General features: G+C 36.4%; 1 protein-coding gene across 8 annotated transcripts in view; it reads left to right on the top strand.

The window, feature by feature from the left end:
- KIAA1328 overlaps nucleotides 1-22,467 on the top strand; it is a gene marked incomplete at its 5' end in the record, with an annotated part of 323,665 nt that overhangs the window by 106,515 nt on the left and 194,683 nt on the right. For 7 of the 8 annotated variants that reach the window (XM_082699512.1, XM_082699511.1, XM_082699513.1 and 4 more), the window contains one exon: nucleotides 10,161-10,288. In XM_082699512.1, coding sequence (XP_082555638.1) covers nucleotides 10,161-10,288 — 128 coding nt within the window. The remainder of the gene's footprint in view (nucleotides 1-10,160; nucleotides 10,289-22,467) is intronic. The other variant, XM_082699518.1, reaches the window with a different exon arrangement.

Raw genomic sequence — 22,467 nt, 5'->3', positions numbered from 1 at the left:
TGGGAGGGGGTGAGATAACAGCCTTCTTTTTCTACAATTCTAGACTAGTTCCTGTAACTCAAGAAAGTCTGAATGATTTAAAGCAGCCTTCCAAATGGAGAAAATACTTCTCCTTTGGGTCTAGCTGAAACATGGAACCTTTAAACAAAAGATAAATTTTTAAGCAAGTTAGAAGCAAGAGAAACACATGATTTTCAATAGAACTGCTTTTGTAGCCTTGTCTTTAATGTCTACCATGAGTGCTTGTGTATGTGTGTTTAATATTAGAGTGTGATGTGAAAAGGAAACTTGAAAGAAATAAAAATTCTGGTCACTCTGGCACATTAATTGCCTGCTTTTTAGGATATCACCATATGAACTTTTAATTGTAAGTAAGTGTCCTTCTCTTTAAACCTCCAGTCTCACTGTTTGGTTGGTTTCCTGAAACCTCATGGTCTGCTGATCTGAGCAAAGACCAACTGTCAAGTATCTCGGTCCTAAGTCTGTTGCAGACTCATCCTGTTTTGCAAATCTGCAGAAAGTAAGGTAGAAACTATGATGCTTAGACAACTAAAAAAGCTAATTACTCTAGTTAGATATCTTTCTGTGGCTCCTGTTTTTGTTGCTGTTTCCAGAAGAAACTGGGTGAGGCATTTGTCTTCTTTTGTAAATGTCCGGAATACTGAGTTTTCCCCTGTTCTATTCAGAGGTTTGTTCCCCTCCCCAATTGATTACTATCATCAGGAAATTGAAAAACACTGTGGCCTTGCACTGAATTTGCTATAAATTTAATTAAAGGGAAAACTTCAGACTTGTATCAGTAGATTGTACTGTCGCACAGAACACAACTTAATAAAAGGGTATAAACATTGATGTGATGCTCTTGTCTAGCTCTGCTAATCAATTCATCTTGGTATCACTTTTTCTTTTACCAATAATCCATTTTTAATTGCATATATCGTCATTGAGTACCAAACTAGTTCTATAATGAGCATCTCTGTTTATCTCAGACAACGTATACTTTTTTTGTGGAAGGGGGTAAAGGAAATGATTGTGAGGTGAGAAATACGACATGGTCAGAAACCATATTTGCTTTAAGATGGGAAAATCTTTTTTTTCTTTTAAGATTTTATTTATTTGACAGAGCAAGAGAGAGCGAGATCACAAGTAGGCAGAGAGGCAGGCAGAGAGAAAGAGGGAAAAGCCGGCTCCCTGCCAAGCAGAGACCCTGATGCAGGGCTCGATCCCAGGACCCTGAGATCATGACCTGAGCCGAAGGCAGAGGCTTAACCCACTGAGCCACTCAGGTGCCCAAGATGGGGAAATCTTATGGGATTAAGACAACTTAAAATTTTTAATGAATCTGTATTTTTTTTTAGCCTTCCTCTTGTCTAGTTTAAAGAATATATGGCCTATGGTTTGTTTCAATTCCCAGCCCAAAATGAGCATGAAATTCAGTAGATACCCCTTTACTTTGTTCATTTTTTTGAAGTGCCTGCTGTATACTAGAGAGATACCAAACTTACTATACTATGAATCCCAGGAGCACACAGGCCACTTTAGGTGATAGAAATACCAAATAATTTTGGCTGTATGCTATTTACCATACTAAAAGTGTTTGACTTTGCCTGGGGGTTCAGAGATGGAGGGAGAGATGGTGTAAGGGTAAATTTGAAAGGATAATCGGGAATTTTACATGTAGAAGGATCAGCAAAACATTCTAAGTAGAATACAGAGAACGTTCTATCTTTGAGTGTTAGGTCGTGTGTAGGTGTTTAGAGTGAAAGGAGTACCCACCGTAGTGAAAATCTTCATATTCCCTGGGAGTCTTGTGTCTAATGGATTGCATTAGAATTGGAGCCTCATGGTCCCCTGTTTTTGTCTCAAGGTGACCCTAAGTAAAACATCTCTTTTTGTCCAGAAGCTTCTCTCTTTGATGTGAAAAATAGCATAACTGCAGTCTACCAAAACAGTGGGGGAGATGGTGAATAACTAAGTAATGTCAGACTTGTGTCCTGGGAAGGGTCACCAGTAGACTCCTCAGCTCTGCGTCTTTAATGGGCATGGCCTCTGCTGCTCTGGACACAGTTGACAACATCTTTTTTATTAATTCCTTTTCCTTGGCCTGCCCTTTCTATGTTATTGTTATATTGGCCTTCTTCTCTTCTCACATTGAGAAGACTTCTTTCTCCAGGTGGCTTTTCCTGGTTCCTCAGTCACTTGTTTCCTTGGGGAGTGCTAGCATAATAGCACGACATAACGTTCTTACCATTATTTCCATCATTTGTTATTTTAAATACGTGTTTGATTACCTGCCTTTCTCCTGGATGATAAGCTCCCTGCAGGAGACAGTGTTGCTGGTGTTTATCACTATATATCTAGCATCTGGCACAGTCTCAAATGTTAATGTACTTAGTAAATGTGTTTGTTCTGTAAATATTTATTGAGTACGTATTATGTAGGCTAAGGAATTTGGCAATAAACAAAACATGAATATTCCTGCTCTGTGGAGCTTACTCATTGAATGAAAAAATGAATGATCGGATGAATGAATGAAACCACCCATTCCCTGAACAATGTTAAACACTCTTGTGTTCAGCCACCATATAAAAAGTGATTGACTCTCAAATTCTCTATTTCTACAGATATCTATTCTTTGAATTCCAGGCTCAGGATTCCAAGGGTCCTTCATTAGCCATCTCGAGTAAATGTGCCCCAAGCCTCTCCAACTCAGTGTGTCTAAAGCTTGCTCCCCCATCACTGAAACCTTTTCTTTATTGTGCATTCTCTGACTTGGTAAAGGGAACTGTACATCTAATCATACATCTTGTCAGACAGTTTGTAGCTGACAGTGTCTTAAATTTCCCTTTGAAACCCCAGCCCCCCCTAATTTCTGTCACTGTTCAATTCAGGTCCCTTGCATCTCTTGCTTAGACTGTTGTAGCAAGTTTCTAACTGGTTGCTTTAATTCTGACCTTAAGTTTTCCAGTCCACCCTTTATATGCCTACCAAAGATATCTTTATAAAAAGCAAATTGGTTGTAAGACATCACTGAGTTATATAGAAATAAAATTTGATAACTTAATATAACATTCCAGATCGGCCCCTTTTTGCCTCTGCAGCCTCTTCACACATTCTCCTTCCTTGTGACCAGTTGACCCTCCCTGCCATGCTATTTGCAATTCCCTTCGTGTGCATGTCAGTTTCATCTCTCCGGGCCTTGGCTCCTGATCTTTCAGCTGAGGGTCCGCCCCTATCCTGCCTATTCAGTGCACCAGTATACTCCTTTTCCAAAATTCATTTTTAGGCTCATATCTGCTCAGCTCTGGATTCTTTTCTTACTGCCCCCCTGCAATATTGTCAAAGTAACAACATACCCCCACTAAAAAAATAAAAATAAATCTCTGTTGTATCCTGTGGTTAAATGCCTCTCCTAGAACTTTATCCTTATTTCTTTAAATCTCTTTCTCTCAGCCTCTTGATATAATTTGTTCACCTTTATTGAGACATATTTGACATACAACATTGTGTAAGTTTAAAGTGTACAGCATGATGATTTTGTATATGTATATATTACAGAATGATAACCATAATAAGGATAGTTTGCACATCTGTTACCTCCCTTATTTGTGTGTGTGTGTGTGCGCGCTGAGAGCACTTAAGATCTCTTCTTTTACCAGCTTTCAAGGATACCGTACAGTACCTCTTGTTAACTATAGTTTCGATACTGTACATTAGATTCCTTAGAACTTACTCATACTGTAAGTTTGTATCCTTTGACCACTGTCACTCATTTCCCCCAACTCCCAGCCATTAGCAGCCCCCAATCTACTTCTGTTTTTATGAGTTCAGCTTTTTAGATTCCACACTATAAATTACTTCACTTCGCATAATGTCCTCAAGTTTCATCTATATTATTACAAATAGGAAGACTTCTTTCTTTTTTAAAGCTGAATAATATTCCTTTGTGTGTTTGTGTGTTTCACATTTTTTTAATTATTAATTTTTTATTTTTTATAAACATATAATATATTTTTATCCCCAGGGGTACAGGTCTGTGAATCGCCAGGGTGTTTCACATTTTTAACTCCATCTTTTTTTTTTTTTTTAAGATTTTATTTATTTATCTGTCAGAGAGAGAGCGAACGAGAGCGAGCACAGGCAGAGTAGCAGGCAGAGTCAGAGGGAGAAGCAGGCTCCCTGCGGAGCAAGGAGCCCGATATGGGACTCGATCGCAGGACGCTGGGATCATGACCTGAGCTGAAGGCAGCTGCTTAACCAACTGAGCCACCCAGGCGTCCCTAACTCCATCTTTTGACGGACATTTAGGTTGCTTCCATGTCTTGGCTATTGTCAAGTAATACTGTAATATAGTAATTACTGTAATGCAGTAATACTGCAGTGACCATAAGGATGTAGATATCTCTTAAGATCATGACTTCATTTCCTTCAGATACATACCCAGAAATAAGATTGCTTAATCATATACAGTACTTCTTTTTTTAATTTTGATGGGAAGTTCCATACTGTTTTTCATAGTGGCTATACCAGTTTACATTCCCACCAACAGTGCACCAGGATTCCTTTTTCTCTTTACCTTTGCCAATACTTTTAATCTCTTGTGCCCTTGATCTCTTTTCAGAAAATCTCTTGAACGTATGCTCTGTGCTTTGCACTATGCCAAGTGCTTTTCATTTATTAGCTTATTTATATTCATAGTTGCCCTGTGAGGTGAGGTAGGTATTATCATCTCCAGATGAGGATGTCATAGAAGTGACTTATCCAAAGTTACATTATTATTGAACGCCAGAAAGTAAGATTTGAGCCAAGAATGTTAGGTGACACCAAAGCCTGTGCTCCAGGCACTCTACATTACTGCCTTTCTTAAGTGACTGGAAGAAAACTTGACAATTTTTTTTACTCTTTTGCTCCCCTGGATATGCCTATCTTTGGCTTAAAGGATAGGTTTCTGTTGGTACATAGTCAGAGCATACTAACAGCTTGTCACCTGATTTAATGACCATGGATCCAAGGAGTTGTAGAGAGCTCTCAGCAGTCTGACCTGATGCTTCTGATTTTGCTTATCCCCACAGAACTTGTGGTGGAAGTAAAAAGACAAGAAGAGACTGAACAATAGTAGAATGAAGAAAACAAAACAAAACAAAAATACAACAAAAACAAAGTTTTTCTTCAAATAGTTATTATTATATATTCAAATATGTAGAAAAGTTGACAGAATAGTACAGTGAACCACAATATGTATGCTATCTCGATTTCACAGTTGTTGACATTTTGCTCTATTTGCTTCATGTCCTCTTATATATTTGCTTTTATTTTTATTATAAATTTACATAAATATATATCTGTATAAACATATAGATATGACTTAAATAAACTTAAATATATAAAAATTTATTTGCTAATTTTCTTCTGAGCCAAGTGTCATATGTCACCCTAAATACTTCACATTCATCTCCTAACAATAAGAATATTTCTCTTCATGAACCACATTATGATACTTAGCAAAATTAGCAGTAATTCCATTACATCAACTATTGAGTCAATATTCCATTTTCCCTCATTGTCCCAAGAATATCTTTTATAGCTGTTTTCCTCTGAGTTATAGTCTAGTCATGGTCCATGGGTTGCATTTGGTCGTGTCTTCGATCTCTAACCTCCAACCCCCATGACGTCGACTCATGTAGAGCTCAAAGAGCTTGAAGAGTACTTTGTGAAATCTCCCAAATTCTGGATTTGTCTGATTGGTTCTTTGTACTATAATTTGTTTCTTTGTCCTCATTTCTTTGAAGTGGGAGTTAGGTTTACAGATTTGATTAAATTCAAATAAAACATTTAGCAAGAATATTTCATAGGCAATATTGCCTACTTTATATATTAGGAGGTACGTGATTTTTTTTGTTTCACTATTAGTGATCTTAAATTAATTCACTTTGGGTAATGACTACCACATTTCACTCTGGTAGTCATATGAGTCAGTGCTCATATTGTCCCAGATTTGACTAATGAGAGTCTCTTCAGGGTTGCTTCTATTCCATTTTACAAGGCCCCATCTATTTCTCTTCACATACTTTTTTTTTGCAATATAGCATAGGAACATGTTTCAAGCTTGCTTTGTATTCTCCACACCCCAGGATGGAAATTAGCCATTTCTCCAAGGAGTTGTGGTTCCAGAAAAGGAGAATTGTTGTGCTTTTTATTTGTTTTGTTTTTGTTTTTTAGTTTAATGATTCTCCCTTTTTTCCCCTGCCATACAGACCTTCCTTCATTGAGTTCTATATTAAATCAGGATTACTAACAGATTCCAGTATCCAAGGCAAGAATGGAATGGGGTAAAGTAGTGGTCTTTGGTATGCCAGAGGAACTCTTCTAGCTTAAAGCAATCACTTCCTACTTTGGCAGCCTACTAGTAAAATATCCTGTCTTTGGTCCTTCTCCCTCTACCTATGATTTTTCTTTTTCTTTCTCCCTATCTCCCTATTTATTCTACATTGACCTTTACTTGTATTTACCTATGTAAAGGATTTTGGAGTTAAGTGTTTAAGCTTTGCAAAATGACCATTTCCGGCAGCTGTTTCAGCTAATTAATTTGATGTTTAGGTTTTGATATGATCTTGCTTAATATTAATTTATACTTATCTTAAGAAGGTTTCTTTCGCTGATGAGGCTGTGACGACTGCTGTTTCTTTCAGTTCTTGAATGGTGGTTGGCCAGATTACCTGTATGTTACATGTATTTTTTAAGATTTTATTTATTTGTCAGAGAGAGCACACAAGCTGTGAGAGCGGTAGGCAGGGGCAAGGCAGAGGGAGAAATAGTCTCCCCACTGAGTAAGGAGGCCAAGGCAGGACTCAATACCAGGACCCTGGGATCATGACCTGAGCCAAAGGCAGACCCCTAACTGACTGAGACACCCAGGTGTCCCTGTATGTTAGATTCTTGTCAGTCATGGTTTGGGTGTACACCTTCCCTTAGATTGGATTTTCTACACCTGTTGCATTCTTTTCTGTCATTTGGCCAGGATTGAGTTAAATAGGTATTTTTTTCCTCACTGTACCCCCGCCCCCAAATCAGTGAAGACAGCATTTTACCCACATTTTCCTTACATAAATCTCTCTCTCCAGATTGGGGTGGGCAGTGAAGTCTCATTGTGTTAAGGGATGAAGGAAAATTACTGGATTGTTTGGATTTTCCAGGAAAGGGGGAGCATTTCAAAAATCTGGTGAATCAAGACAGATATAAAAAACTGATTAAGGATAGGACTGCCTGTTTTTATACTTTGCACATAGCATGTGTTTAAGTGAATTTGCCTATAATTTGTCTTCAAATGCTGACATTTAATTCTTAGACTGTACAATTGTGCTGGCTTTTTCCAGAGTAAAATTCTTATTCTGTATCCAAGCTAATATGTTCATCTACTATAAACATTACTGCCTATGGTAACAGCCAGGCTAAAAAATTCTTTTTATATATATCATAGCTGGCAGGAACTCTTGGGACCATCACACATCATTCTTGTCTTTTGAAGCTTACTGACAAAAGGCATGGCGATGTAAAACCAGCCTGATCTGAAATAGATTGACTTTGAAATCATATTAGCTTATACAGAACACTGTTCATTCTACTGTTATTGTTTATAAGATACTGAGTATTCAACAAGCTTTTCTAATTAATGTATTCTTTAAACTTAGTAACCTACCCTTTTATTAGAACTGCTCCTCTTCTATTAGCTGTCTCTGGCTCCTTTTTTTGTTAAAGGTTAATAATGAGAATAATGAAGCAATTGGTTATTTATGCAGTCATGATTGGCAAAAGTTATTAGAACAGGAACCTGCCCAGAGGCGATGATTAGGTTATGAAAATGTTAAGGAATACTGAAACCAGTCACCATTTTTGACATTTATGAAATACTGTTCCCACCCTTAATCATGATGACCTGTTATAAAAGAATTTATACAGAATAATCTCATTGGACAGTAATTTCTATACCAACAGCATACATTATTTAGTGCAAAGGGGGAGATTTGGAAATGATCTGAGAGAAAATTGGGCCTGGGGAGGAAAGTACCACAATGAGAAGAAACAGTACTCTCTCTTGGGTGGAACTGTCTCCCACACACCTAATCTACAAAGTTAGGTGACCTTTCCAATTAGCATCTTCATCTTGAGCAGTTTGCAAGTTTGAGGAGCTGTAGAGGAGGATATCCCTAGTTAGGCTGCTGTGTTCTTCATATTAGACTATGAAAAATGTAGAGAGATATATGGGCAGAAAATTTCCTGATGATGGTTTTATTAATGAAACACTGACTTAATTGACATTATAGAAAAACAAAATAAGACAAAAACCTAATCATAATTCCTTTATGTTTAGTATGGTTAGAACTTTCTTTGTAGATTAGGCACTAATTTTTACCACAGCACTATTATCACTTCTACTCTGCATTTTTTGTAGCAGTTTCATTAAGATAGAGTACATACAATAAGATTTGCCCTTTTGAGGTGTGCAATTCAATCTATGACCATACCACCCTGAACGCACCCAGTCTGGTCTGAAGTGTGTAATTCATTATTTTGAGAATATTCCCAAAGCTGTGTGAACGCAACTGTCTAATTCCAAAACATATTCATTACCTACCCCACAGAACCAGTACCCGTCAGCAGTTGCTCCCTATTCTCCCTCGCCCACCCCAGCTGCTAGCAAACCCTAATGTACCCTCTGTCTATATGGATTTGCCTACTCTGGACAGTTTTTCCCTTCAGCTTTTCTCATGTAATATGTACTTCAGAAAATTGGAGAAGAGGACAAAAAGGGAACATGGATGAATTAAAAAAATAAAATGTGATCTTGTATACTTAAAACCAAGTATTTTTTCCCCTAGTTCATTAGAATAAGTATTTAAAACAATGACAAATCCCCCACATCTTTATATACATAAAATCATACAATATGTGGCCTTTCATGTCTGTCTTCATTAGCATAATGTACTCAAAGCTCATCCATTTTGTAGCATGTAGCAATACTTTGTTTCCTTTTATTTTCCTTTTATGGCTGAAGAGTATTCTATTATATAGATATACCACATTTAGTTTATCTATTAACACTTGATGACATTTGAGTCGTTTTCACTTCTTCACTATTATGAAGAATGCTGCCCTGAATATTCACGTACAGGTTTTTGTATGGACCTCTGTCTTTTATTCTCTTGTGTTTATACCTAAATGTGCAATTGCTGAGTCATATGTAACTCAATATCTAACTTTTGAGGGTACTGCTAAGTTATTTTCCGAAACAGCAGTGCCATGTTACATTCCCATTAGCAATATAAGAGGGTTGTAATTTTTCTACATCCTTGTCAAAGCTTTTTATTGTCATTCTTTTTGATGACAACCATCCTAGTAGATTCAAAGTGGTATCTTATATTGTGGTCTTGATTTGCATTTTCCTAATGTTTAATGATATTGGGCATATTTTCTTGTGCTGCCTGGACATTTGTATATCTTGGGAAATGTCTATTCAAGTTCATTGCCCATTTTTAATTACGTTAAGTAGTTCCTTACTGTTGAACCATACAAGCTCCTTATATATTCTGAATACCAGTCTCTTATCATCTCTATGATTGGCAAATATTTTCTCTCATTCTGGAGGTTGGTTTTTCAATTTCTTAATAGTGTCCTTTGAACCAGAAGTAGGTTTTTTGTTTTATTTTTAAAATTTTGAAGTCCGATTTCTATATTTATTCTTTGGTTTCTGTGTCTTCAGGTGACCATTACCTAATCCAAGGTTACAAAGATTTACTTTTTATGAGTTTTACAGTTTTAGCTCTTATGTTTAGGTCACTGATCCATTTTCAGTTAGTTTTAATGTATGGTGTGAGATAGGAATCTAAATTCATTTTTTTGCATGTTTGTTTTTATTCGTTTACATGTAAAGATTTCAGAGAGAAATTTCTGCTCAAATGAGATGGCCGTTGCTACTCTCTTTGTGAGTTATTGTTTTCATGATTTTTTTTTGGTAGATATATGTACTGTGTTCATCTACTTGTGCTCTCATCAAATACGGTTGCATTTTTGTCTCTCCTTTGTTTACTGGAATCTGAAAAGCAGTACTGATAGATACAGTTTGAATCAGCTTATTCGTTTTTTCCCTTAATTTGCAATCTCACCTCTTCAGCTACAGTATAGAGAATGCCAAGAACTTCTAAGTCTCTATCAGAAATATCTATCAGAACAGCAAGAGAAGCTCACCATGTCTCTCTCAGAACTTGGTGCTGCTAGAATGCAGGAACAACAGGTAAGCATCTTTATTCTTACCTTTTCTTGACTTTAATGGATTAGCAAGATGTCAGAAGGAGCATTTGCCTTTACTTTGAGTCACAGAATATAACATTGTCTTAAAGCATATAAGTATATCATGTTATTGAATTGTGTCATTCTTTTTTTTTTTTTTTTTCAATCTCCTGTTCCTGGGGCCCAAAGGTCAGGAATGATTACTTAAAGCAGGCTGTGGGTCAGTGAGAAAGCTCCTACTTGTCTGAAACCACAGCAGAAATGGTAAAGAAAACTCACTACTCTGTTGCTTAATGAAGAAGATCACGGGGCTATTTGCTACCCATTGTCCTTATGGAAAACACTAATGAGCCTTTCCTATCTCACGTGTTACATTTTTGGAATAATAAAGTGGTGCCTTATAAAATCTTTAATTGGAGAAAACTGAAATATTTTGCATGATTTTATATTTGTATGTATATATTAATCACATAAGTATGTATGAGAGTCTTCATATATAAATCTACATATATATCATTAAATGGTATATATCGTATAATTAAATGTTCAGAACCCTGCCAGTCGTAATATGAAACAAGCTCTAAAAACTTATTTCTTGCCCTCTAGCAAGTGATACTTTGTATCTGTTTCATAGCCAAATGAGTTTAAATCTTCAAATGAATGAGAATAGTAAATGTTATATACTAAAACATTGTAGAAGAAACTGTGCAGTAGGGCGTTAGCCATTCATATTAAAGCCTGGTGAATGTGCTAACATGCTATCTCCCCCTTGTGAATAATATCACAAACCTGTGAATGGTTTTTTGCAGTGCTTCTAAAGAACATCATTGTTGTTTAGCCTAGAGACCACTACCTCAGATAAGTTAAGAGTTTGGGCCAAGAAAACTTCAGTTTTGAACTTGAAGTTTATTTTTTTTTTTAAGATTTTATTAATTTATTTGACAGAGAGAAAGATCACAAGTAGGCGGAGAGTCAGGCAGAGAGAGAGGAGGAAGCAGGCTCCCGCTGAGCAAAGAGCCCGATGCGGGGCTCGATCCCAGGACACTGAGATCATGACCTGAGCCGAAGGCAGCGGCTTAATCCACTGAGCCACCCAGGCGCCCCGAACTTGAAGTTTAGACTCATAGAAAGGTTAAGATAATAAATAATAATTTTGTTGGAATGTTATGTAGCTCAGACCTATAACATATCCTTGTTTTGAAGTCACAACATTGATAAGAAATGGCTGGCTTGGTCAGTAGAGCATGCAGCTCTTGATTTCAGGGTGGTGATTTCAAGCAGAAAATGGCCAAAGTATGAATGGCTTATTTGAGAGCTTGTTTGGAGGTTCTAGCAGGGGAGCGCAGCTACTCGTATACCCTTGACCGAAGAACGGTCCTCTCCTCTATCGGGGAAGGTCGTCCTCTTCGACCGAGCACGCAGCTTCGGGAGGGACGCACATGGAGCGGTGAGGGAGGAAGGGGACACCCGCCTAGCCAGCCAGATCAGCCGAATCAACACTGGCGATCAATGGGGTGACAGATGTCACAGCCAGATCGCCCTCACATCCTGAATGGCTTATTTGTATCCTAACTTGAAATCATTTCTTTTGTTCTGTTTTCTGAAAAACCTAGATGAGGCAGAGGATGGTGGCAGCTAATCTTGATGGTTTGGCTGGATTTTTCCCTGCCTCTTTGAAAGCAGGGCAGGCAGTTTTTAAGGTGGTCCTTCTGTGTTGTTCTCGGGTAGGTTGGAGAAAATTGTACCACAAAGATCAGATTTCTGACCTTTACTCTTGTATTGCCACTCCTTCCCTCTGTGTGACAAAGGTGTGTTGGGGGCACAAAAATGAAGGGCAGCCCATTTTTCAAGAATATTGGAGAGGAGGAAGAGGGTTTTTCGGTTGCCAGTGTAGAGCCTTAGGACCTTAAAGATAGAGACTGAGAGTCAAGGAATAATCATAAGATGGCTCTGAAGACATCCAGGGGCCTCGAAAGACTTCTAGATAAGTAAGCCTCACTCTTTTTTTTTTTTTTTTTAATCTACTTTTGCAATTGGGGGGAATCAAAGTTTCTTGGTATTGATGTTTTTATGTTTAAGTTAGTGATTTTTAAAGGTTTCACTGAGACCCATCATAATTAACACTGACTAACCTTAACTTTGAAGAACAAAACTAAAAAAAAAATCACTAATGATAGAATGAAGATGTTGGCCAAATATATGGAGAGAGCACTCTCAAAAACAAAAACAAAAAAGATACTTTTGAATTTTCATTTTGACTTAGTCATGAGAAAATTTTAAAGCCATGTTTTCAGGAAGTGCCTGATAGTCAAGTCATTATGTCTCATGTGCAATGAAAATGAAATTCAAGTCACTTATGGGCTCTGCCACTTGAATTTAGGGAATATAAGTTTCTTTTTGAATGCCAACTGGAGATTGTCATCTTGCCTCCTATGTATCTGTTTTGTTGTGACAGACTTCTTTTACCTGAACAAAGGTAAACACCTTCTCATTTCCTTTCATGGGAATTGGGTAAGTTTGGTCAACAAGTTTGTTTTATGTCAGGAAGGGCATCACTGTAATAACTCTGCTTCTGAATGAAGATGTCAGGTAAATATTAAATTTTATTTGTTCTCAAAATAAGGTATTTTTTTAATTTAACTGATGTTCAGATTTTGTGATGGAGATGGCAGCAGTTCATTTTTCATGAGGCATTTATTTGATTTTAAGAGACTTTATGTTTCTTCTTTGCATTGTTGGCATCTGGCTCAAATTGCATGTAAATTTTGCTTATAGTTTAATTAAATCCACAGTGCTCCAGAAGAATGCCCTACTGTGTGATTTTCTTCTTTGACTTCTGCCATTTCCTTGAAACTACTCCATTTACAAGGTGAATGCTTTCCTGTTTCTCCCTCATCCTCTTTCTTGCTATGCCTCAAAGGTGAATTTTCTCATTTATTTAGCCTGGATTCATTGTGGATTCTAGAAATATTTTTCACTTGTTCTATATAGATGAAAATATTTCATTGATGTGTTTCTTTTCTTCATTTCCCTATCTTAAAAAGTAATTCTTACCCATAGTATAACCATGGTCTTGGATGTGGGAGGATCTACTAACTATAGTTTTGTCCTACGTACATTTTAGAATATAGCTTTTCTTTTCTTTTTTTTTTTCAAAGATCTTATTTATTTGCCATAGATAGAGAGAAAGAGTACACACAAGCAGTTAGAAAGGCAGACAGAGGCAGCGAGAGAAGCAGGCTCCCTGCCGAGCAAGGAGCCTGATGCGGGACTCAATCCCGGACCCCGGGGTCATGACCCGAGCCAAAGGCAGTGGCTTAACCAACTGAACCAACCAGGCATCCCTAGAGTATAGCTTTTCTTATCACAGTTGAGTGTTATTTCTCTTTTGTGGATCTGAACTTAATGTTACCTCAAACTATGATGCTTATAACTTCTACTTTAGTCTTAATAGGCTCTACCACTTTAGAAATGTTACAGTATTTCTGAAGTATTCTTTATATGAAGAGAAAGCCCAGGTAGCATTTTGAGTAGCTTCTCCCACTGTCACTCAAAAATGTTGGTATGTAAGCCTACCTAATTGTTTTTCTTACCTCTTCATTTTTTTTTTTTTTCAAGAAGATATAAAAGGGAACATTTGGAATCTTCTTGAGATTTCCCCTTTTCTATAAATTGGACAAAATCATTATTACTTTTCAGCCATGGGCAGTAGATATTAATGAATCTCTGCTGTTCTGATCTGGTAAAAGGCCTTTTATAGGAACTTTTCCATCTTGTTCATAATTACTTGTTCCATGTTTCTTAATTTGGGTCTGGGTCATGGATTGAACAGAATTTGAAAAATACTAAAGATAAATCATTGCTGAGTATATGTTTAATGTTTCTTAGTGGTTTCTACTACCATTGTCTCCATAGTTTTGTAAAAAGAGTTTTTGTTGTGCTTAGGGCCACAGTACCTTAGGACTACTTCCTATTCTGTGATTACTTTCATCTATTTTTTTTTGGCTAAATTTTTCTTGTTGTTGTTTAACTACCATACATAGTCATGTGGCAGTTGAGTTCCTTACCATTTTAATTCTAATTTTATTCATTTTAATGAGTATTTAATGTGTAATATTTATTTTATTTCCATCTAGTACTAAGCTACCTTTAAATTTGTTATAAGAAGCCCAAATTTTATTGGCGGTCCAGAAGTTTCACCGTACTTCTGACAAACCAAATCAAAGAAAAAGTCATGCTTTTTGGGTATCTATAACAGAATGTCTGGCTCAATGTACTAAGCTCACAGAATAAAAGATCTATAGAGATAACAAGAATATGATTAACAGCTGACTTCTCATCAGAAACAATAAAGGATGGGGCGCCTGGGTGGTTCAGTGGGTTGGGCCGCTGCCTTCGGCTCGGGTCATGATCTCAGGGTCCTGGGATCGAGTCCCGTATCGGGCTCTCTGATCAGTGGGGAGCCTGCTTCCTCCTCTCTCTGTCTGCCTCTCTGCCTACTTGTGATCTCTCTCTGTCAAATAAATAAATAAAATCTTAAAAAAAAAAAAGAAACAATAAAGGAAAGAGGCAGTAGGTTGGCATAGACAGACAAAGAGCTAAAGAGGGCAGGGCGAGGGGTGCTGGGGAACAACCTAGCAGTCAAGGAAAGCTATCCTTCAGAAGTGAAGTTGAGATAAAGGCAATCCTAAATTAAAAACGACTGAGAGAGCTGGTTGCTAGCGTACCTGCCTTACAATATATACTAATAGAAGTTTGTTCGTATGAAAAGAAATGACATAAAATGGTGATTCAAATTCACTGAGAAATAGAGCACTGGTGAAAGTAATTATGTATCCTTTTCTCAAATAGCTTAAAAGATACTTGAATAAAACAATAATTATAAAACTGTATCATTGAGTTTATAAGATATAAAGATGGTATGTGTGTGTATTTGCACAAGGGGAAGAGAGTAGAAGAGAGCTATATTGGAGAAAGTTTTCTGTTACTGGGATAAAACTCTTTATTCATAAATAATATGATCTTGTATGTAGAAAATCTTACAGAATCAGAAAAAAACCTGATAGAGCTAATGAATGAGTTCAGTAAGGTTGCAGGATACAAGCAAGATCAATAGGCAAAAATAAATTTTATTTCTCTTTACTACCAATGAACAACTTAAAAAATGGATATATATTTAATGAAAGCAGTGTAAGACTTATACACTGAAAACAACAAAACATTGCTGAGAGAAATTAAAGATCTAAATAAATGGTATTCCATGTTTATGGATTGCAAGACTCAAGACTGTTAAAGTGTCAGTACTTTCCAAGTTAATCTGTAGATTCATTGCAGTTTCTATCAGCTTTCCAGCAGATTTTGATAATTTTTTTTGTAGAAATTGATAAGGTGATAAAATTTATATGGAATTACAAAGGAATAAGAATAGCAGAAAACAATTTTGAAAGAAGAGCAAATTTGAAGATTATTCTTTACAATTTCAAAATTTACTCTAAAGCTACAGTATAATAAAAATTTAACCTAACTCACATGACTTTTCCCCCTTGCCAAAACCACACAACCACAAGGAATGTATTCTGTCAACAACCTGAAATTGGAAGCAGGTTGTTCTCAGATATTCCAGATTAGAGCCAAGTCCAGCTGACATCTTCCAGTCTTAGGAGAAACCAAGCAGAGAACCTAACCAAGCCTGCCTGGACTTCTGACTTACAGAACTATCAACTAATGAATTTGTGGTTTATTTTAAACCACTGCATTTGTGGCAATTAGTTATGCAGAAATAGAAAACAAGACATACAGTATTCACGAGAGTATGGTTCACACCATCTATATGATGGGCATATAGATCAATGCAACAGAACTATGAATTCAGAAATAAACTCTAGCAATTATGGTAAATGATTTTCAACAAAGATGCTCATGCAGTTCATTGGGGAAAAAATAACGTTTTCAGCAGGTAAATTGATAATCAAGGACAATTGGACACTTTCAGAAAAGATAAATTTAGACTCTTCATACCATCCACAAAATTTTTTTTTAGCCATCCACAAAGATTAACTTCAACATTATTCCAACATTAAGGACACCTTTTTTTGAAACCTAAGTTCAGATACTAATTTTTTTCAGTACCAGTTTTGTTTTCTTTAAGTGCAGTGCTCTTTTATGTATATTGCAGTAACCATCTGAACTTAAACACTGATCACAATATATCATTGAGTCTTATATAATTAATAGTAACCACAAGTAATGCCTTTAAATAAGGATAAAAGTATTATTCTATGGTACATAAAATTCTTAATAAGAAAGAAAAAATCTAGTGGATGTTCTGAGATTCCAGTAACTGCAAAAATCAAGAGATTCCAGAACAGTGCCTGGAGCTTTGCTCTTCAGAACCATATTAAGACCATTTCAAAATGCCTGGGTGTCTTGCTGGTAAATTCAGTGTGCTTATAGGTTTGTTTCCCAAATCCACTCTAAAAGCTGAACTTTGGGGCACCTGGGTGGCTCAGTGGGTTAAAGCCTCTGCCTTTGGCTCAGGTCATGATCCCAGGGTTCTGGGATCGAGCCAGGCATCAGGCTCTCTACTCAGCAGGGAGCCTGCTCTCCCCCCATCCCCTACCTGCCTCTCTGTCTACTTGTGATCTCTATCTGTCAAATAAATAAATTAAATCTTTAAAAAAATAAAAATAAAAGCTGTAACCTTAAGTCAAGAAATAATGCTAATCAATAAAATATATACTTTTAATAGCCAAGGAAAAAGAGTAAGAAATGCTTGACAGGTCAGTGCACTTAATAAATCTGTTACTGTATCAGGCATGTTGCAAAGATTTTCTCTTCAGGGGGAATTAATATTAAAGTGTTCTCCATTTGTATGAATCATAATGATAATGAAGGTCCTCAAGTCCCAGCAAACTTTGTTGACCTTGGCATACTGTGCATGAATTTTGAAACGTAAGATGACTGTGCCTATTAAATTTCTCTGCCACCATGAATTGTGAGGATTGGGCTAAGGCAAACAATTAGAAGGGTCGTTATTTATCTCCCACCACCACCACCTAATCAAATACATTCTTAACCTCAGTCCATGGGATTTTGGCTTGTCTACTCTTCTGATGTCCTTTACCCAAAAAGTAAAGTTAAAATGTGGCAGAATTTAAAATATTATTGTAAAAAAAAAACAGGTAATACAAAGAATATGCCTGAGACAGAGTAGAGAGAGACAGAGACCAGAGAATACAATGCTTTATCAAAATGCAGAAAAATTTGCTGAAATGTAAGTTAGGAGAACTCCAATAAAGAACATGAGAAGTCTGAATACTTGGTCACATTTACTAACTCTGACTTACTGCATGTTACTGGTCTTTTAAAGTGTAAGTTATATTACTTTAGGAAATTATAACTCAAAGCATAGACTATAGAAAACCTATAGACAGTAAAAAGATCAATGATTGCCTGGGGTCAGTGGGGGGGGAGAAATAAATAGATAGAGCATTTCTTAAAGCCCATGGAACTCTATAACACAGAGACACAAAGAGTAAAGCCTAATGAAAATAATGGATTTTGTGAACTTCAGGTAATAATGCGTCAGTATTGATTAATCAGTTGTGACAAATAAACTACCCTTACAGATGATGTTAAAAATCAGGGAAACATGAGGTAAAGAGAGGCTGTATATCTTGTCTGTCTAAAAGTTTTTAAATCTACTTTTCAATTTTAATGCTTTAAAATGTCTATTAATGTAAAAAAAATACAATGAAAATAAAATGCAGGGTATTATACACTCTAAAGTTGTTACCAAAATTTGTTTTATATTTTTAATGAACTATGTTCTCTTGGCCGTTGGCTGGAATGTCACAAGTTACTTAACTGGAGAGCAAGCATAGCCATCTAGTATCTGTATTTTTAAGCTTAATTTTATTTTTTTTCATATTTAATACATGTCATTTAATCCATGCAACAAGACTGAGATAATCCTTTTTTGAAAGTAGTGTATTATCTCTTCTTTCTAACAAATATCCACAAAATTTAATGGCTTAAAATACACATTTATTTTCTCACAGTTTCTGTGGGTCAGAAATTCAGTCAAGTCTTAGGTGGTTCCTGTGCTTCAGGGTCTCTTGCAGGCTGCAATGAAGGTGTTGACAGAGGCTGTGTTCTTATGTGAAGGCTTGACCAGGGAGAGGTAGAATCTGCTTCCATGCGTATCACATAGTGGTTGGCAGACAGGTTTTTGGACTGTAGGCCTCCGAGCTGGCTAACGGCTGGAGGCCACCCTCAGTTCCTTGCTATGTATGCCTCTCCAGGGTGGCTCCTTGTTTCATCAAAATGTACAAGCCAAGCAGGTGAGAGAGACTACTTACTAACAAGACAGAAGTTGCCGTTTTATATAACGTAATAGAAGGAGTGATCTTTCATCACTTTTGCTATATTAGAGGCAAGTCCTAGGTCCTGGTACACACAAAAGGAGATGATCACACACAAGAGCAAGATCCCAGGAAATAGGGATCCTTGGGTTCATCTGAGAAGCTACTTGCCATAGTCAAGAAATTAAGCAGGTTGTATACCACAGCGGTATTTGAGTATCTGTCTGGAAATCTATTAAACTCTTGGGGCATATTTCTGTAGGTAGGATTCTAGATTGTTTTGTGAAAGTTTTTATCTTCATTTTCAGTTGTCTATAGTCTTGATTTTTCTCGTACTTTATATGAATTTTGTGCTAGAGAAGTCATGGTGGCTGTCCAATCTGCAGAATGGATTATTTTTACTAGATCTTAAATATTTTACTTTTCAGTATATTTTCCCCATTATCTCATTTATTATGGCCTTTTTGTCATTTATTGGACATTTATACTAATTACCATAGACCATTTCCTACCAATTTGAGAGAAAAGATCAGTTTCTATACACTCCATTGAAAGTCGTGCATACCTAACTCAGATCTTTAAATAAGGCTAATTGAATAAAAATAAATAAATATTTGAGGAAATACTGTATGTCTCATAATCACTGAAAACCAAATCAACATGAAAGACATATATTTACTATTGTCTTAATGTTAATTTTTTCAAATCAAATTATTTGATAATTGGTACTGAGTGCAGTCTTTCACATACTTGGATATTCCACAAGTATTTTTCAAACCAGAAAGTCTATTTTTCAGTACTAGACACCAGTACTTGACTATTGACTTTAAAAAATAGGTTTTTTAGGGGCGCCTGGGTGTCTCAGTGGGTTAAGCCACTGCCTTCAGCTCAGTTCATGATCCCAGGGTCCTGGGATCAAGCCCCAAATCAGGCTCTCTGCTCGCCAGGGAGCTTGTTTCCCTTCCTCTCTCTCTGCCTGCCTCTCTGCCTACTTGTGATCTCTGTCTGTCAAATAAATAAATAAAATCTTTTAAAAAAATTAAAAAAAAAGAAATAGGTTTTCTACTAGTTGGTTGCAAATTCAAAATTAAATAAAAAATATTTAAACTGATAATACAGTATCAACAACATTGAACTTTATATGTTCTCTACATTAGATATGATTGGTATACATGGACAAAATATGTTGAACAACTTAGGTTATGGTCACTTTTTGTGGAGTCAATGTTGTTTGCCCTTGTATCTGAGTATTTTGATATTTTTTTCTCAGCCCTACATCTCAGAATGCTATTTTGTTTATTTCAAGTGGCTCTAAGAGTGTGCTAGCTGTCATAGGTCATCATGTAATAGGAAAAGGAATCTAATACTAAACAGATTGTCTATTACATGATTCCATGTAATAGGAATGAGGTATCTAAAATAGTGAAATTCTTGTAAACAAAGTAGAATGGTAGATGTGCTGGGGGAGAGGAGGAAAAGGTAGTTAGTTTTCAATGGATATAGAGTTTTACTTTTGCAAGATGAAAAAGTTTTAGAGTTCTGTTATACAATAATGTATATGACTAAAACTAGTTTATTTTATCTTTAGAAGTGGTTAAGATGGTTTGATTTTGTCTGTGATTTTGACCACAATTAAAAATAAATAGATTGTGCCAGCCCAGGAATGAATGAATTTTTACTCATGAAACATAAAGTCTTGATCTGGAACCAGGTCTATTGACTGCAGTATATAAGCAGTCACAATAGTCATACTTGATTTTATAGAGGTAGCAACAACCTGCTCATATAAGAAGTCTAAGTGCAGAAAAGAGAATTGGCCCACTTTTTATTATTACATTGATATCAGACTACCATCCATCTGCGCTCTAAGGTGGGCTTTTAATCAGAGGACCAAGGTACCAGCTGGAAGAATTCCTAGACAACCTTTTCCCCCATTTTGGATGGGATTACTGACATTCATATATCAATTACCACTGACAAAGGTAAATCACAGCACCCTCCAAGTAAACATAGTATCTCAGAAAATATAATATCTCTCTTATTTACGGAGTCAGACTTTCTCATAACTTCTCTTCCTTCAGGTGCCTGCTAACTAAGGTAAACTTCAAACACTCTTGTTACCCGATTTTTAGTCTTTTTTTACTCAATGAACATTAAATTATTTCTTTCCTTGTTAACTTTTTATTTGAACCCTTGCTAGCCTGTTTGCTGCTGCTTTCAAATTAATATGGTTTTGAGCCTTAGCATATTATTTGATTGGTTAATCCTGTCATTATAATAATAACACTCATTATCTGATTGAAATTTTAAAGTTCATGTCAATGTGTAAAGATTAATATTCTCATATGAGAGAAAGAAAAGTGGAATAAATAGGTTAAGATGGAATTGTTTATTTGGTAAATGTCTACTGAGCACCTACTATGTGCTCGCTGTTTTGAGTGTTCTGGATACAGATCTTGCCTTCATGGGCCATATAATCTCAAAAGACAATTTAACAAGGAAAAAAGAAATTTCAGATAATAACAAGGCTATGTGATAGAGAATGACTGGGTAGGGCATACATGGATGAGCTCCTTGAGAATACTGCAATATAAAAAGAAAAATAGAGGTACAAGATAGCCGTTAAAGGAAGAAGAAAGCTCAGTAAGAGGAAAGGCATATAAGTAGGTCATGAGACCAGTTTATGAGACCAGTTTGATGTCACCAAATACATAACTGCAGGAGATTAGAAAATGTGTCAGTTGCCCATCACAAAAGCTGGAGGAATAGAGAAGGGTTTGTGCAGAAGTCAGAGGTGACTGAAAAGAGCTGCTAAGATTTGCCCAGTTCATTAGCCTCTTTTATGAAGCCATACCTATGTGGCTTTCAGCTCATTTTGATAATTGCTGTGGCTATTACCTTCCTTTTTATTAGTATCATTTTTCTCTGGTCCATTGCTAAACCTTTTCTGTCACTGCTCATTATTTACACTTGTTTCTTTCTTTTTTTCCCTTTGTTCTTTGGCTTTTCCTTATTTCCCTCCAAGTCTCTAGATGTTTTTCAAGTTCCGATCAGTCTCTCTCTGGCTTTTCTTTCCTCCCTCCCTACTATCAGTCGTCCTACTCATTCAGAGAAGCTTATGTTGTGCACGATCACTTGCAGATGGGAGACTTATTAAAATTAAATAAAGGTCATCACCTGTGACTATATGCCAAAATTACTTCATTATCTGTCTCATTACTTCCACTGCCAGTACTCAATGCCACACAATCTTGTGGCTACTGTCCCTGCCATTTTTTTATTTTCTTGATTTTTCTTTGGTTAAGAGTCATTTGCCACATTCACTTTTGTAATCATGGAATTTAAGGATTACTTAGGTGCAATTCAGAGATGTAAGTAAACAGCCAGCTGTACATGCTGCTATTACCTGCTGCACAGAGGTGACCTCATTATCTTTATCATAGTCTTAATGGCCCTCATTAGTCAGTCTGGGTAAGCACAAAACCTGTTTTCATTCCTAGTTTAAAGAGGGTTACAGAAGGGAAGGGGTAAGAGGATGGAGTAACCGGGTGGTGGGTATTAAGGAGGGCAGGGCATGTGTTGTGATGAGCACTGGGTGTTACATGCAACTAATGAATTGTTGAGCACCACATCAGAAACCAATGATATACTATATGTTGGCTAACTGAACATAATCAAAACAAAACAAAACAATATTCACAAGAAAAAAATAAAGATTTTCCAGTACTTCCACTTCCTGACAGGATAGAATAACTGCAACTAAATATAGGCACTAAAACAAATGGAAAACTGGAAAGAATATATTATACAATGGTTTTCA

The sequence above is a fragment of the Mustela nivalis genome, assembly GCF_964662115.1.
Source record: "Mustela nivalis genome assembly, chromosome: 14".
NCBI classification, from domain to species: Eukaryota; Metazoa; Chordata; class Mammalia; order Carnivora; family Mustelidae; genus Mustela; species Mustela nivalis.
This window is presented reverse-complemented; position numbering and strand designations above follow the sequence as displayed.